The sequence below is a fragment of the Dermacentor silvarum genome, chromosome 3, assembly GCF_013339745.2.
Source record: "Dermacentor silvarum isolate Dsil-2018 chromosome 3, BIME_Dsil_1.4, whole genome shotgun sequence".
In the NCBI taxonomy this organism is placed as follows: Eukaryota; Metazoa; Arthropoda; class Arachnida; order Ixodida; family Ixodidae; genus Dermacentor; species Dermacentor silvarum.
The window spans coordinates 27,351,717-27,368,352 of NC_051156.1; the positions used below are offsets into that span (position 1 = coordinate 27,351,717).

At 49.6% G+C, this 16,636-nt stretch overlaps 1 protein-coding gene across 1 annotated transcript in view; it reads right to left on the reverse strand.

The window, feature by feature from the left end:
• The window catches only part of LOC119444271 (sodium-dependent serotonin transporter), a 444,718-nt gene that overhangs the window by 173,342 nt on the left and 254,740 nt on the right, over window positions 1-16,636 (reverse strand). Inside the window, exon 3 of the mRNA XM_037708695.2 lies at window positions 4,967-5,070. Coding sequence (XP_037564623.2) covers window positions 4,967-5,070 — 104 coding nt within the window. The remainder of the gene's footprint in view (window positions 1-4,966; window positions 5,071-16,636) is intronic.

Genomic DNA, 16,636 nt, shown 5'->3' on the forward strand with positions numbered 1-16,636 from the left:
GGAGACCGCTTCTCAGAATCCAAGCCCGACAGTTCCTCACGCTATGCCCAGAATTGGTCCAAGGCTACCGAATCTTGATATGCCAACATTTAAAGGCGACATTCACAAATGGGCAGCTTTCTGGGAGCAGTTCGAGCAGACTGTTCATCTCAACAACGATATATCGACAACGTCCCAGTTTTTCTATTTACGGCATTATCTTGCCGGGGAAGCGGCAGCGGCCATTGCCGGTTTACCGACTTCTGAAGCTTGTTGCGCAGATGCTGTAGAACTTCTCAAAGAACGTTTTCGCGATCGTAAATAGATAGTGCAGCACCACCTGACAGCGCTTCGCCATCTACTTCATGTAAAGTCCGGAAGCGACGTACGCGGCCTCAGACAGCTGTATGATGCCGCGCAACTAAATATCCGCTGTCTGACTGCACTAAACGACTGCGCTGTCAGTTTCTCTGTAATTCTGATCGATATTTTACAGAAGGCATTGCCATACGAGATCGTTCTTGCATATACGCGAGGAAAGCGGAGTCAGACTTCACGAGAACATAGGTCTGATACGAACGTCTCGGAGTCAGCACTAGCAGCTGCAACATCGGAAGCAGAGTTAAAAGAGCTGCTCATGTTCACACGTGTTGAGGTAGAAAGCCCAGAGCAGTGCAACACATCGTCACAAGGATCTGTCGATGACCGTGCTGAGAGAACTCGAGGCAGCAGCACTGCTTCCATACTGCACAGTACATCATACAGCTGGAACGAGTGTTTCTTCTGTCGATCTAAGAAGCATGGTACACGCGCCTGCGACGCCAACCTATCTCTTGTTTCCAAAAAAGAGAAGCTCGCTAAGGATAACCGCTGTTATAGATGTACATCAAGAGGTCACCAGGCGCGGTCTTGCCATGTCAAACTCCCGTGCTCAGCTTGTCACGGAAGACACGCCTGGAGTATGTGTGACCAGAACTACAGAAAGAAAGGCACTACAGCGGAAACTTCGCGAACAGCGGTGGCTTCGGGTAGCACAGCAGGGATTGTCTCATCGCAATCAGTAATGCTTTGTGACAGAGATTCCACAAATGTTTGCGCAAAGACGGACAAAGAAGTGTACCTGCAGACTTTTCGCGCTTTTTTCGCTAAAAATAACAGGTCCAAATACATCAGAGGGATTCTGGGTGGAGGCAGTCAGAGATCATTTATCACAGAAGATCTCGCTGTAAAACTGCAATTGCAGGTACTGGAAGAAACCCGAATTGCATTCAACACGTTTGGCAACCCATCCCCAAGTTCTGCTAAAATACGCAAGGTTGTTGAAGTACCACTTCGTAGTCAACACTGCTCCGACATCCATATTGTTCAAGCAATTACAGTTCCCGTTATCTGTCACGACATTGCTGGGCCGACAGCTTCATTCAGAAGCTGCGACGTGAGGGCAAATTTCTTGCTGACAAGAATTTTCTTGAAGCGGATACTGAGAACGGCCTCAACTTGTTGATTGGAGCTGACCATATTTGGAAAATCAGGACGGGAGAAATTGTCAGGAGCAAAGAAGTTCAAGGATTGGTCGCAATCAACACGGCACTCGGTTGGACACTGCAAGGGCCGAGTCGCCAAAAAGCCTTTCAATGCGACGCTAACGTTATGGTCTGCGTTCTGCGAGTGGCAACGTTTAGAGACAACGAAACAGCGCTACCTTGGAAAGAAGACCAAAAACATCTACGTGGAAGCAACCATGATACTGCGCTCACACGTAAACAAAAACTGGCAAAGAGGCTATCGATCAAGAAAGGATTATTGGAGCAATACGACACACTCACTCGGCAATACCTGGAGCTAGGGCACGCTGAAGTGGTACTTAAGGATGTTCGTATTGATCGGGCCACCTATTATATGCCACATCGGGAAGGTGTACGAGAGGAATTGCTGACCACCAATCTCCGGGTTGTGTTTGACGCATCGTCACACGCTCAAGGCTTCCCATCCCTCAACGACTGCCTCGATAAAGGGTTCAACCTCAACCCAGAGCTTCTACAAGTACGGCGCTCATCGTGCGATTCGACGCATTTCCACTGCGTCATGTGTACAGACTCAACGAGCACACTGAGCTGCATCCGGGGTGACTACGAGAAGTTGGGTCGGTTTGTAAAGCACAGAGTGAAAGATATCGCAGCAATTGCTGACCCACTGCTATGGAGTTACTGCCCCAAAGACAACCCGTCAGATTTATTGACTAGGGGCGCATCTTTAAAGGTTCTACGTACATGTCCCAACTGGTGGAGGGGACCTTAATGGCTATCCCAGCCAAGATCAACCTGGCCTACAGACTCAGACATGAGCACAACGATCTACGAGGAGTCAGAGTGTGACACGCATAATGTACTTCTTCAAGCACCCAGAATAGTGCACACTCTGATTGACTTAAGGAAGTTTGGCAACCTACAGAAGCTCCTTTGCGTGACCGCCTGTTTGTTTCCATTTGTGCACCGATGTCGTCGTATGGAAACGTCGTCCAGTGGAACTCTTTCGACAGAGGAGCTAAACAAGGCGGAAAGGTTCTGGATCTGTCGTGTCCAGCTCGAAGTATTCACGACTGACATTGAACACCTTCGGCTTAGAGACACTGTCAAGAAACACTCCGTACTGCGCGATCTCCATCCTTACCTGGATCACAGCGGGCAGCTTCGACTTGGTGGCCGACTTGAAAGAATGAACGCTACGTATGACGAAAAGCACCCAGTTATTCTACCGCAGAGGCATCCCTTCACGGCCTTAGTTGTTACTGAGGCTCACTGTAGAGCTTTACATGGCGGGGTGGCAGGCAGTATGATGCAGATTCGACAGCGTTACTGGGTTATACGTGCTCGACAAGAAGTTAAACGGGTCATCAATGCTTGCTTACTCTGCAAAAAATACAGCGTCAAACCTGTGAGGGTGCAATATGCTAAAATGACTGAAGACAGGCTTCTCACATCACGGCAGTTTGAAGTTGTGGGATTAGATTTTGCAGGCCCACTATATTGTAACCAACAGTTTCGACAGCCGTTTCTATAAAAATTAATTTATTTTGGCGAACTTGTGCCCGTGAACTAAAGGTTGTCACTCAACAAAAGCGTCCCTCGAGCTTCACTTCTTCGAACCTCGTTTTCCTCTTTGTCGCCTCCTGTCGCGTGCCAGTCGTACGATTCTCGCGCACGAGCCACCGGCCTGTCGGCACCGGCCCAGCGTTGTCTTGCTGTGCTTTGCTTGACGCTTGCGGTGTGGCGGCTCTTTGAAACACAGTTAGGATGTGGCGGTCGTCTTTGGTCTCGCAATGCTGGCGGCAATATGTAAAGCAACATGAGACTGATGAAGTTACATACAAAGCTTATATTCTGTTGTTCACATGTGCGACCACGAGAGCTGTACACCTTGAATTGACGAGTGGAATCTCTACAAGCTCCTTCTTGCTAGCGTTCCGTAGGTTTTTGGTTCGTAGAGGAGTGCCCGCTACACTGTACTCCGATAATGCTCTCCCATTTACGAGAGCATCGCGAGACTTATGGAACATTTGGAACACCATGAAGAGCTCTCCATTTGCATCTTTGCTCTTGACGCATCGCATAGAAGAATGGAAATTTATTATGCCAGGTGCGTCTTGGTGGGGCGGCTGGTGGGAGACACTTATCCGATCAGTCAAGTCATCTTTACGCAAAATGCTGGGAAAGAGCAAGCTCAACAGCGAACAAACTGAGACCGTACTGCTGTAGGTAGAAGCGGTTATCAATTCAAGACCCCTAACCTATACGCATAGGGACGCTAGACAGCCTTCTCCACTATGTCCTGCTGATTGTCTGGTCGGGAGCTCATTTCTTGCCTCTCCAGAGCGAACCAACAGTGGCGACGGAGCTCGAAGTGACCTCAGCAAGAAGTTGCGATACCGCCAGAAGCTCGTAGACCACCTGTGGATCCGATGGAAGAAAGAATACCTCCTCGACCTGCGGACACTTCACCTCTACCCATCGCATCCTAGTAGCAGTCTACAAGTAGATGATGTCGTACTCATCGAGCAGCCTAACATCTCTAGAGATATTTGGCCACTGGGACGAGTCGTGGACGTGTTCCCTTGTCAAGATGGAATCATCCGAGCCTGCCATGTGAAAGCTCAAGATGGCAAGTTTAAAAGAAGGCCAGCGCGGAAATTGTACAAGCTTGGATTGGACAACGCTACTGGGGGGCGGGATTATGTATAAAAAGACGAATAAACGCACGCAGGCGGGCACTGCGAAGAGAAGAAGCAGGCACGATGAGCTCTCTGTCTGGTTTCTTCGCGTATCGATAGTTTTCTACAATATCAACTCTTAGCGGAGCATAGACACAAATAAACCGCCAATTACGGGAACGAAAAGAGAGGTCGCAACATAGAAAGCGGCCTTCCCCATCAACACGTAGTGACAATGAAGCATGATTCAACTGCTTTCTAACTAACAAAAAGGATCCAGCTGAAACACCCTACGCCTGGCTAACACACACGTCATAATCTGGTTGAAATTTTGCAGCGCAAGGTTGGCATCGGTAGTAGAAGAAATCTTGGTCTCTTGCACTGCACCAACATCAATTTCATGATGGCGACATGACACACCCAACTCACATAGACATCCCACTGAGTAAACGCAACATGGGACGGCCGAAGAAGAAGCCGCTCAGCTGAAAGCTCGTCGTGCCGCCAGCCGAGAACGAATGCAGCAATTGCGTGCTAATCCGGAGTATCGCGCCGAAGCCAGCTGCTACTAAACACGCCAAGGCTAGTAAAACCTGGAAGAAGCTAGGTCGATCACCAGCTCCGTTGTTTACTCCAGCCTTGCACCACTAGTGCAAGCTGCCCACTTTTTTATATTTGTAATCTTATTTCCAGTAACGAGGCCCTCTCTCACAGATAATATACGCAAATCAAACTAATAACTTTGCGCCCATACAACTATCATGAAGAGTTGCAACTTACCGGTAACAGTTGTTGTGGAACTTGTTATAGCTGGATAATGCTAGTAACGTGCCAAATCCGGGTCCAAGGGAGAAAAATATCTGTGTAGCAGCATCAATCCAAACCTGTGAAAAGAACCATTTGAATGGGTTATATCTAACACAGCAACATGACGGAGGGTAAAATAATTACCAAAGAAAAAAGCGGCAGATCCCATGCCCTGTGGGAATCGATGTTATGCGAAGCAATGTGCGGGGAGGCTACCAAGCTAACGAAACGACCATGAGATTACCAAGACGTAGGCGGCTCTTGCGTGAGCTACATGACACGCATGTCATGACATTCATGTCATGAGTCCTCAATAGTTCCTTTAGCTACACCGAAGAGACCTTAAGGCGAAACCTTAGTCATGCTCCCGACTATGACTTCTACCATGAACCTTTAGACTTATCCTTCACTCAGTACCACATCCGAACCCATTCCATTGTTTTTTGAGTGTTAATCTTTTTTCGCTGAGTCATTCTCATTTTTGCTGAGTCATGGTCATGACTATGACTTCTGCTTTTTTTCTTTTCATTAAGTGTTCCTTTACTTAGTACCCCCGTCAGAACCCATTTCACTGGCCTTTGAACGTTAATCTTTTTTCGCTGAGTCATTGTCACTTTTGCTGAGTCATGCTCATGACTGTGCTTTCTACCATCATCATTGAGTGTTTCCATCACTTAGTGCCTACGTCCGAACCAATTCCAGTGGTTTCTGAGTGTTAGTCCTTTTTCGCTGAGTCATTGTCATTTTTGCTGAGTCATGCTCATGAGTATGATTTCTACCAGCATCCTTTGTTCCCTTCAGTTAGTGTCCGTGCACGGTGCAAGGTGTTCCCTTAAGTTAGTGTCCACGTCCGAACCCATTTCAGTGGTTTTCGAGTGTTAATTTTTTGGCTGGGTCATTGTCATCTCCTACATGACACGCATTACATGACCTATCACGTATGTGCGTAATGCACTCCTGTCATACTATGCTAATTTTCGTACATACCAAGGCAACGAAACGACCATGAGAGCACCAAGACGTAGGCGGCTGTTTCATGGCCTACATGACACGCATCACATACATGACATAACATTTATGTGCCTCATGTACTCTTGTCATAGTATGCCAATTTTCGTACATACCAAGTTAACGAAACGGCCATGAGAGCACAAAGACGTAGGCGGCTAGATAGATAGACACTGTCAAAGTAGCAAATGTTCGCCAAGAAATGCTTCGCATTTAAATAAATCAGACATTCTCGCTAGTAAAACTGATTGCAAGACAGCCTCTCTGGTATGTGCACGGCCAGTAAAAAAAGATATTAAAACGGCACGCCTACTCAAGTGCACGTGCAGCATTGCGCGTGAAAACAGACAGAAGAAGGAGCACGGTTACACAGTCTGTTTTCACGCGCAATGCTGCATGTTCTTAATGAAAAACCAGCAAGCTCAAGCCTACGGAAGTGTAGGTGTATCTTGCCGGATTACGTACGGTGAGGCCACTTAGGTGGTCACGGGAAGTAGTCACCAATCATAGATACCTAACGTGACCCCGATAATACACATCCTGTAGTGAAAGCAAAGGCCTTCACAAATCGCCAACCAGTGAACAAATAAACTAGTTTCTTAGCCATTATCAAATAAGTAGTGTTATCACATCCTCAAAAGACAATACGAATTGAAAAATGGTTATTGTCATCTATCGCTAAACTGTCGCTTTTTTTTCTTTTCCTTCAACGCTTCCGTGCTTCGGTCTCCAAACCCACGTGATGATCGTTACTTTTGGTGACTCACGGATTCTATGAAGATAATGATTATGACATGACCGGTGACAAAAAAGTCACCTAGCCTTCTCGAGTTAATCAGGTATTCTATTAATGATTTTCATTCTACCATTTTTGTTTAGATCTCCACAATATTTTTTACTGCGATAGAATTTATATGGACACTGCAGGTGCATTTCTGCCGTTGCCGTCGCCGTAGCCGTCGCTGTTAAGTTCCGCATGAAATCCAAGGGGGATAAAATTGTCCCCGCGTGCCGTATGCTGTATCTGCGAGTGAAAGCGTGCGAGGTTGATCCGGCGATTGTGGCGCCCACAGAGTGCTACAAGTGTTACATGTGCATGCGTTGGACGTGATGAAGTTGCGTAAACACAAGTAAACACAGATCTACAACACCAACTTATATGAAAACGTTGCGAGGCGAGAAGAGGCAGCGACTTCTGACACTACCCGACGAGTGTCCTGTTTTCTGGGCGAAACCGACCGAGCCACCGCCAGAGGCATCGGCTGCACACCGCGGGGCAAAGGTGCCGACTACGGGTGGAGGCTTCGAGCCACATCCGGAGTTTTCCCCCCAACTTTTAAGGTGTCATTACCGGAGTTCTGTTACCCACATAGTTTGAGGATTCGTTTGCATTGATTCTATCTTTACACTTTTGTTGTGGCTAAAAGCTTACCGCATCATTGTTGGAGAGGACGTGCACGGCTTTTAATTTATACTGTCGCTTTATTTCGGCAAATCCTGATAATAGGAGTACAAGCGCATTAGAAGCACCTGCGGCGGCTACCTCATCCGTATTTCCTCTGTGAAACATTTTTCTTTAATTTCTGCTAAGAACACCATGCCGAGACACAATATATTTACACATATACACAGGACAAAGCTTACTATAGTTATTAAAGAGAACGAGGTAGCCAACTAAATGGATAGCCTATGCCTAGAGAATGAATATGTTGATGTATGTTCACCTCACTTCAAATTACTTTGCGTGCTTTTTTGACCCTGAAAAAAAACAAAACACCTGCAGACTTCAGTGACCCCTTCGGCAGATTCTTCTATCAACGGCGTGTGAAAAGCACGTGAGTGATATATGTCTCAACATTGATTCTCTTTCCAGTAGGCAATGCTAACGACTGGCGACAAAAAAGCCTCTTTTAATTATTTACAACATTTACGCATTAGGGATGCAAACATCGCCTCTTGCATGCAGAGGCCATAAATACGGGGTGTTTCAGCAAACAATTTCAAAATTTTTTTAAAGGTTGCCTGTGGCAGATCGCACACATCAGCTGGTCTACTCGAAGAGGTGGGCATTACTTGCACAAAAATTGAAACGCATAATCGGCTAATTAACAAAAATTCACCAATTAGGCCTTTACCATATTAACTTATGGCCCATGTTGCAATTTACAAATTCTAGCCGTGAAGTTCGCAAGGTGGATGTACTAGGAACTAATTCTCAGGATGGCACCAGTTTCGATATATTAATTGCCGAACATTGCGAATGAATGCATTGGAGTTCCAGTTACTGCTGTGCTTACCCGCCGTGGTTGCTTAGTGACTATGGTGTTGGACTGCTAAGCATTAGGTCGCGAGTTCAAATCACGGCCACGGCGGTTGCATTTCGATGGGGGCGAAATGACAGACCACCCGTATACTTAGATTTAGGTGCACGTTAAAGAACCCTATGTGGTCTAACTTATTCCAGAGTCCTCCACTACGACATGCCTCATAATCAGATCGTGGTTTTGGCACGTAAAACCCCACTATATATATATATATATATATATATATATATATATATGAGGGAAGTGAGGGAAGCGAGGGAAGGAGAAAGAAGAAGACGACGTTGCTCCTACGATTGACTCCGGCCAGCATAGCCCAAGGTGCTACATCTTTGTGTCTCAATCAGTAAACACTCCCTTAACCCTCTCCCGAGGCCGTAACAGATTGGTGGACGGTGCTGGGTAATACGAACCCAACGACGGAAGCTCTACTCCCTGGTCTTCGCCGCAGCCGCCGCCTTGCCGGACTTCCGCCTTCGCTGGTCGAGATGATGTCCCAACTCCCGACCTCTGATGCATCGGGGGCAACTCCTACGGCTCCTACGGGTCCCTGGCCGTACTACCGAGTGCCGCCAAACTTTGGCGGGACCTCAGGGGAGGACGTTGACGAGTGGCTGAAGAAGTATAAGCGGGTGAGCAGAAGCAATGGCTGGGACTCGGCAGCGCAGCTTAGCCATGTTGTATTTGCACTGACAAACACTGCTCTCATGTGGTATGAAAACCACGAGGACATGTTCACCACTTGGGATCGTTTTGTTGAAGAAGTACAGAAGTGCTTCGGCAATTCTAATGCGAAGAAGAAGCGAGCGGAGCAGACATTGGCTCAGAGGGCGCAGCTCCCAGGGGAGACATGTACCACATATATCGAAGAAATTTTGAAGCTGTGCAAGATAGTGGATCCTAGGATGACTGAAGAGGACAAGGTTGGACACGTTCTGAAGGGGATAGCCGAAGACGTATATAATTTCTTGATTGGCAAGGAAAACCTGAACTCCGTGTCTGATGTGATGCAGCACTGTCGCACATTTGAAACGCTGAAGATGCGACGGATAGCTCCGAAATCAGTCTGTCAAACGTGCCAACAGTGGCTAGTGTCGACAGTATGTCGCCTAATGACCTCTCGTCGACAATACGCCAGATTGTACGGGAAGAATTGCTTCGATGTCAGCAAGTTTCTCATTGTCCCAGCGGCTTTCAGGACGGCTATGCAAGAGAGCCCACACACGCGCGAACGCCAGCCGCTCCGGCCCCATGGCAGCCATCAGTTAATGTAGCAGACGTCGATGAATGCCAAGGTACACTGCGGTCACTTGAGTACTCCGATCGAACACCCTCCAATTACGAACGGCGTTTTCGCTCACCTCGTTTCACTCAACGAACGTCGGCTGGCTACCGTCCCCATGAAGAGCGATACTGCTACCCAATGCCTTCTGACAGGACTGGTCACTCCGAGCTACCACGGGTGTCTCGACCTCCGCCGGTGTGTTACAGCTGCGGCGTCCCGGGTCACATCTCGCGATATTGCAACAACCCCCCTACATACCAGCGAGATCCCTTGCTCATGTCTCCCCAGCCTTTCGGCCGCCCGTTCTCTACGTCACAGCCACCACGCGCGCCCACCAGTTTACGCTACCCCTCACCGGCCTCTGATCGAAGCTTAACGCCGCCACCAGCTCCACGTGCTCGACGTTCCCCATCGCCGCGGCGACGCACGCAGTCACCGCCGCCGGAAAACTAGTCGGCGCGGCCAATGGGGGTGAGGCCGCAAGATACCAGACACTTTCGACAGATATACCCCCGTCAGTGTTTATGCTGAAGAACAAAGTTCATGTACTTGTTGATGGCGTACCTACCATGGCACTCGTGGATACAGGTGCGACAATTTCTGTGATGAGTGTGAATTTTAAGAACCTTCTTGGACTGAAAGTGATGTTTTGTATAAGCCGTGGTGCGACATTCCGTGGTGTGAGTGGTGATGCGTTGTGTCCGGTGGGAGTTTGCACTGTGGACGTGTCTTTGTGCGGTAAAGTGTTTCCCACAGAATTCGCGGTTATTGCACGATCGACGCATGACGTTATTTTGGGAATCGATTTTTTGCGGGAGTGTGGGGCAACTGTTGACTGTCGAAGTGGTCACCTTTCCTTGCATGGTAGTTTCCCACCTGCTCTATTGGAAAATTCATCCCGTGATGAAGGCATCTTTTTTGTCTCCGAGGACACGGTCGTTCCTGCCTTCTCTGCTGCGTGCGTTTCAGTAATCTGTTGCAGTAACGACCTTGCCATGTTCGACGCGACGCTTGAACCGATTCATGCGACCTGTGTGAAAAAGAACATTTTAGTTCCGCATTGCGTGGTGTCTGTAGTTGAGGGCCGCGCAGGTGTGTGGACAATCAACAGTTCAATGGAGCCTGCAGTTTTGCCTCGTGGCATGAAGCTTGCTGTCTTCAAACCAGAATCCTCTACGACGCTGGTTGCACTTGTTGATACTACCGGCGAGAATGGACGTCTCGGTTCTCAAGATTCAGCCGATTCACAACTTTTACAAATGATCAGCAAGTCACTCAGCCAAAGCGAACGTGACACACTCCTGGGCGTTCTCTCCAAGCACTTGAAAGTGTTCGACTTTTCAAAAAGCGACAAAATGCCTGTAATTCCAGCGTCTCGAACACGTCATCGGATAAACACCGCTTCAGCGCATCCCGTACGGCAGAAACCTTACAGGGTATCACCATCTGAGCGCAACCTCATCAACGAGCAAGTGCAGGAGATGCTAGGAAAGGGAGTAATTCAAGAATCCGCGAGTCCCTGGGCCGCTCCCGTCATTCTTGTGAAGAAGAAGGATGGTACGTGGAGATTCTGCGTTGACTATCGCCGACTGAATTCCGTAACCAAGAAAGACGTCTATCCGCTGCCCCGTATTGATGACGCCATCGACTGCCTGCATTCCGCTTCCTACTTTTCTTCCGTGGATCTGAGAGCCGGTTATTGGCAAATTCCGATGCACCCAGATGACAAGGAAAAAACGGCATTCGTTACGCCGCACGGGCTGTACGAATTCAACGTCATGCCGTTCGGATTGTGCAATGCACCGGCTACATTCGAAAGGTTCATGGACACTATTCTGCGTGGTTTAAAATAGCAGATTTGTATGTGCTACCTTGATGATGTCGTAATTTTTGGACGGACATTTCAGGAACACAACATTCGTCTCAATATTGTACTCGACTGTATTGAAAAAGCTGGTCTTGAGCTGAATTCAAAGAAATGTCATTTTGGCGAGCGCCAAACGGTGGTGTTAGGACATCTCGTCGATAAAGATGGAATTCGACCCGACCCACAGAAGACGGCAGCCGTTGAATCATTCGAGCAACCTCAATCTGTCAAACAACTTCGTAGCTTCGTAGGCCTCTGCTCATATTTCCGTCGGTTCATACCCGGTTTCGCGGATGTCGCTCAACCCCTGACGAATCTTCTGCGTAAGAACTCTCCGTTTCAGTGGACTCCTGAGTGTGAAGCCGCTTTTCGCCAGCTGAAGTTTTTGTTAACTTCACAGCCAATACTCCGACACTTCGATCCTTCGTCTCCAACGGAGATTCACACAGACGCAAGTGGCGTCGGCATCGGTGCCGTTCTCGTTCAGCGCTCTGGAAACAAAGAACATGTCGTCGCGTACGCAAGCCGTTCTTTAAGCAAGCCGGAACGAAACTACACTGTGACGGAACAAGAATGCCTAGCGGTAGTATTTGCCGTGCAGCGGTTTCGCTCGTACGTATATGGTCGCCCGTTCACCATCGTCACAGATCACCATTCTCTGTGCTGGCTGGTCAATCTTCGTGACCCATCCGGTCGCCTCGCGCGATGGGCCCTTCGTCTACAGGAATATGTGTTCACTATTTCGTACAAGAGTGGTCGTCGACACGCTGACGCGGACTGCCTTTCTAGGATGCCACAACGTACGACGGACTGTGAAGCCGACAACTTTGACCACCTTATCGCTTCGCTGTCGCCTGACTTTCCCGATGCCTTGACATTCGCCGCAGAGCAGCGCAAAGACCCAAGCTTGAACGCTTTTTTCTCTGCCACCCAAGGGCCTATATCCGAAGGCCGATTTTGCGTCCGAGATGGTCTTCTTTACAAGAGGAACTTATCAACGACGGGCGCCCGTTTTCTACTTGTGGTTCCGCAGTCTCTTCAAACATCTGTTCTGCGCGTTACGCACGATGACCCAACCTCTGGTCACTTAGGGACCGCGCGAACACTTAGTCGCACAAAGGAACGATTCTACTGGCCTCAAATGCGCAAAACAATTGACACCTATGTGGCCAGTTGTACGCAGTGTCAGAGCCACAAGCGACCTACCTCAGCTCCAGTCGGTCACCTACAGCCAGTAAAGCCCCCCAGTTCCCCTTTTGAAAAAGTCGGCATAGACCTGATCGGGCCGTTTCCGCGTTCTTCGAAAGGAAACCGGTGGATAATTGTGTGTGCCGACTACCTGACGCGGTATTGTGAAACCGCAGCCCTTTCCTCCGCCACTGCTGCGCAGGTTTCTGATTTTATGCTTCATGCAATCATACTCCGACACGGGCCACCTCGCATGATAATAAGTGACCGTGGTCGCCAATTTATTGCCGATGTTGTGGAGGAATTGCTGCGTTCGTGTGCCTCCAAGTTCCGACACTCAACAGCTTATCATCCACAAACTAATGGCCTCACCGAGCGCACAAACCGCACGTTGATCAATATGTTATCAATGTACGTTGCTTCGGACCACAAGAATTGGGATGAAGTACTACCGTTCGTGACGTACGCTTTCAACTCTGCGAAACACGAAACGACTGGTTTCAGCCCTTTCTTCCTTCTTTACGCGCGCCAACCTCGTCATACGCTGGACACTATCTTTCCTTTTGTGGTCAATGACGATTTGTCTATCGCAGAGACATTGTGTCGTGCAGAAGAGGCTCGTCGACTTGCGCGCTTACGTACATTGGCCACGCAAGACCACTCTAAAATACGCTACGACAGTCAACACCAGCATGTTACCTACGTTCCCGGTGACCTCGTGTGGCTGTGGACTCCAATACGCCGACGTGGCTTGAGCCAAAAGCTACTTGCAGACTATGCCGGGCCGTACGTTATCCTCGATCGTCTAAGCGAAGTGAACTACACAATTGCACGTCTCACTTCAAATGGCCGTCGTTCATGCAAGACCGAGGTGACTCATGTCGCCCGCTTGAAGCCGTTCACACGAAGGAAGCAGGAGTGACTCGCCCGGGGGGCTTCGTCTGGGAGCGGAGGAATGTTACGCCGTGGTCACTGCCAGTGAAAAGTGAGGGAAGCGAGGGAAGGAGAAAGAAGAAGACGACGTTGCTCCTACGATTGACTCCGGCCAGCATAGCCCAAGGTGCTACATCTTTGTGTCTCAATCAGTAAACACTCCCTTAACCCTCTCCCGAGGCCGTAACAATATATATTGTACTGTGAAATAAGGAGCAGTGGGGATGTGTCTGTGAGAGAGAACGACGAGAGAGATAAGCCTTGTGTCGTGCTCGATCGGCTGTGCTACTTCTCGCTACTTTATCGTGCTAGTTGCGAACGCTGACTTCCCCAAGTGCTTCGTAACATTTGTTGGAAGGTGCTGGGCCTGTTGCAAACCTGGATCTCCGCAGCCGGACAATCCCTGTCACATCTCCCATGCCTGAGGAGACTCGTCCTACCGATCCACCCCCGCACCGCCTTCGGTCGTCTGTCCTGGTGCGCCACGCCAACGGGATCCTCCCGTATTCAATGGCAGTGACGATCATGACCTAGAGGACTGGCTGTCATCGTACGACCGAGTGAGTACCCACAACAAATGGAATGATACTGACAAGCTTGGTTACGTACCGTTCTACCTGTCCGGGGTCGCCCATCTTTGGTTCCGCAACCATGAGGCTGACTTTTCTACCTGGACAGCATTCAAAACGAAACTTCAAGAAGTATTCGGTCGCCCTGCTGTGCGTAAACTTCGGGCTGAACAACAGCTTCGCTGTCGTGCCCAACAAACAGGCGAAAGCTTTACCTGCTACATTGAAGATGTAGTTGACATTTGCCGGCGTATCAACCCAGATATGTCCGAAGATGACAAAATTAAGAACATATTGAAAGGCATAGACGATGACGCCTTCCAAATGGTCTTGGCGAAGAATCCTCAGACAGTCAACGACCTTACCTCGCTTTGCCAGAGCTATGAAGAGCTACGCAAACAACGGCTTTCTACGCGCCGGGCTTCCGCTCCGGACGTCGCGCTTTCAGCTCTGGGTGACGGTGTCAGTGCTACTTCTTCCAGTACAGCAATCTTCGACCAAATCAAGCAATTTGTACGAGAAGAAGTGGCTCGCCAACTCTCTCTTCTGCCCGCCAGTCAGGTGTCAGAGTCACCCTTGTCTCCTGATCTCCGTCAGGTGATACAAGACCAAGTCGCTAGCGCCGTGCCACTTGCTCATCAACCGCCTCCTACGCCTTGTTCCACTTACCTACGCTGCCGTTGTCGCAAATCCAAGGCCTCCGTCTGCATCTATTCAATCCAGACTTACCAGCGCTTTTCCCTCACCTCCGCAAGTGGCTGCAACATATGCGCCTCCAAGCAGCTACTGGCCGCCACAGCAGCCCGTGCACCCACCTCGCCAATATATCCATCAGTCTCAGCCCGCTGTTCTCAATCCATGGCGCACTCATGACAACCGCCCTATCTGTTATTTTTGCGGCCTGCCTGGGCACGGTTTTGCCGCCGGCGCGGGTGGTATCCTTCGGATTCTCCGAGGGCACCAAGCAACGGTTTCGACTCTCCGTTCCGTTCCGCTTCTGCCGCTCAGCAACTCGAAGCCTCACCTCCTGCTTCCCGAACCTTCAATACCCGTCGGTCTCCGTCACCCCGTCGGCGTTCTCTGTCGCCGCTTGTCCGCCGCCCGGAAGCTCTCCGAGAGGAAAACTAAGGAACGCAGTTCCGGAGGCAAGAACTGCGATCTCAACGAACTGCTCAAGACCAAATTTTTTTCCTGCGAACGTCCTTGAAGTTTATGCCGAAGACATTGTCGTCCATGCCCGTTTCGCGCGGCACATCAAGAGCCGTGCTGCGCATGCGCAAGGATCAGTGATGTCACACGGCTTGCGCACCGGAGCCACCGGAGCCGGCACCTCTCGCGCACTCTGCCGCCGCCGCGCGCGACTCACCGCCGCCGGTCTACGCATTCCAGAGGAGTGACGTCGTAGCCGTGGTAGACGCACTGGCGCCGGCGCGCGCTCGCTGTGGAGTCGCCGTCCGACACTGCGCTGGAGCCGCTGCGCTTCCGACTGGCGTTTGCCAGTGTGGTATAGCCATGGAGAAGGAGAGCGCAAATGCTGCTCAACAGCGCAGAAGAACGGAGAAGCTTGACTCATCGGATCCCGAAGTAGTTGCCTGGCAATTAGCGGTTGAGCGTAGGAGGAATGAATACATGTGCCACATAATACGTATACCGCGTGTGTGTCATTGGAGCAGCAGTAAGCATGACAATCAAGCTAATCCTTGACAATCTAGACAACCAGGATAGGTAAGACTAATCAGCTGAACCTTTGCTAACGCTACGTATATCCTGGCATAGCCGAGCTAAGCCACTGCAACTTTTTTGAAGATACCGATGACCCTTCCGGTCGTGTGCTCGTCACCGCCGACACCGAGATTCCTCCATACTCTGCCGCACTTGTGCCCGTATTCTGCGTTGGGTTTTCCGACTCCACAATTCTTTTCACGCCGTCTAAACTTGTTGCTCGCCGTCATCCCTTCTTGCTTCCTTTTGCCCTTCTTGCCATTCGACAAGGTTCCAGCGCACTTTATGTATCGAACCTGTTTCCTTGCACTGCTAGACTGCTCCACGATGAGTGTCTTGGTTATGCTAATGCGATCGAACCAAGCTTCCTTTATGATGTGCCTGACGACCCGGATTCTCCTCAGGTTGACGCTATGGCCCTTCAAGTTTCTCCTCCGACGCCGTCATGTGACCCAACATTTTCCCGATGCAACACTCCATACAATACGATGCCGTATCGTGTATCCGCCACGGAGCGTGACGTCATCGCTGAGCACGTTGGAGACATGCTCCAACGCGGTGTCATACAACCTTCGCACGGTCCCTGGGCTTCTCCTGTTGTGCTTGTCAAAAAGAAAGATGGCACAATTCGCTTTTGCGTGGACTACAAGCGCCTCAATAAGATCACCCGCAAGGACTTTTATCCACTACCTCGCATTGACGACGCGCTAGACTGCCTCCAAGGAGCCGAATTCTTCTCATCTTTAGACT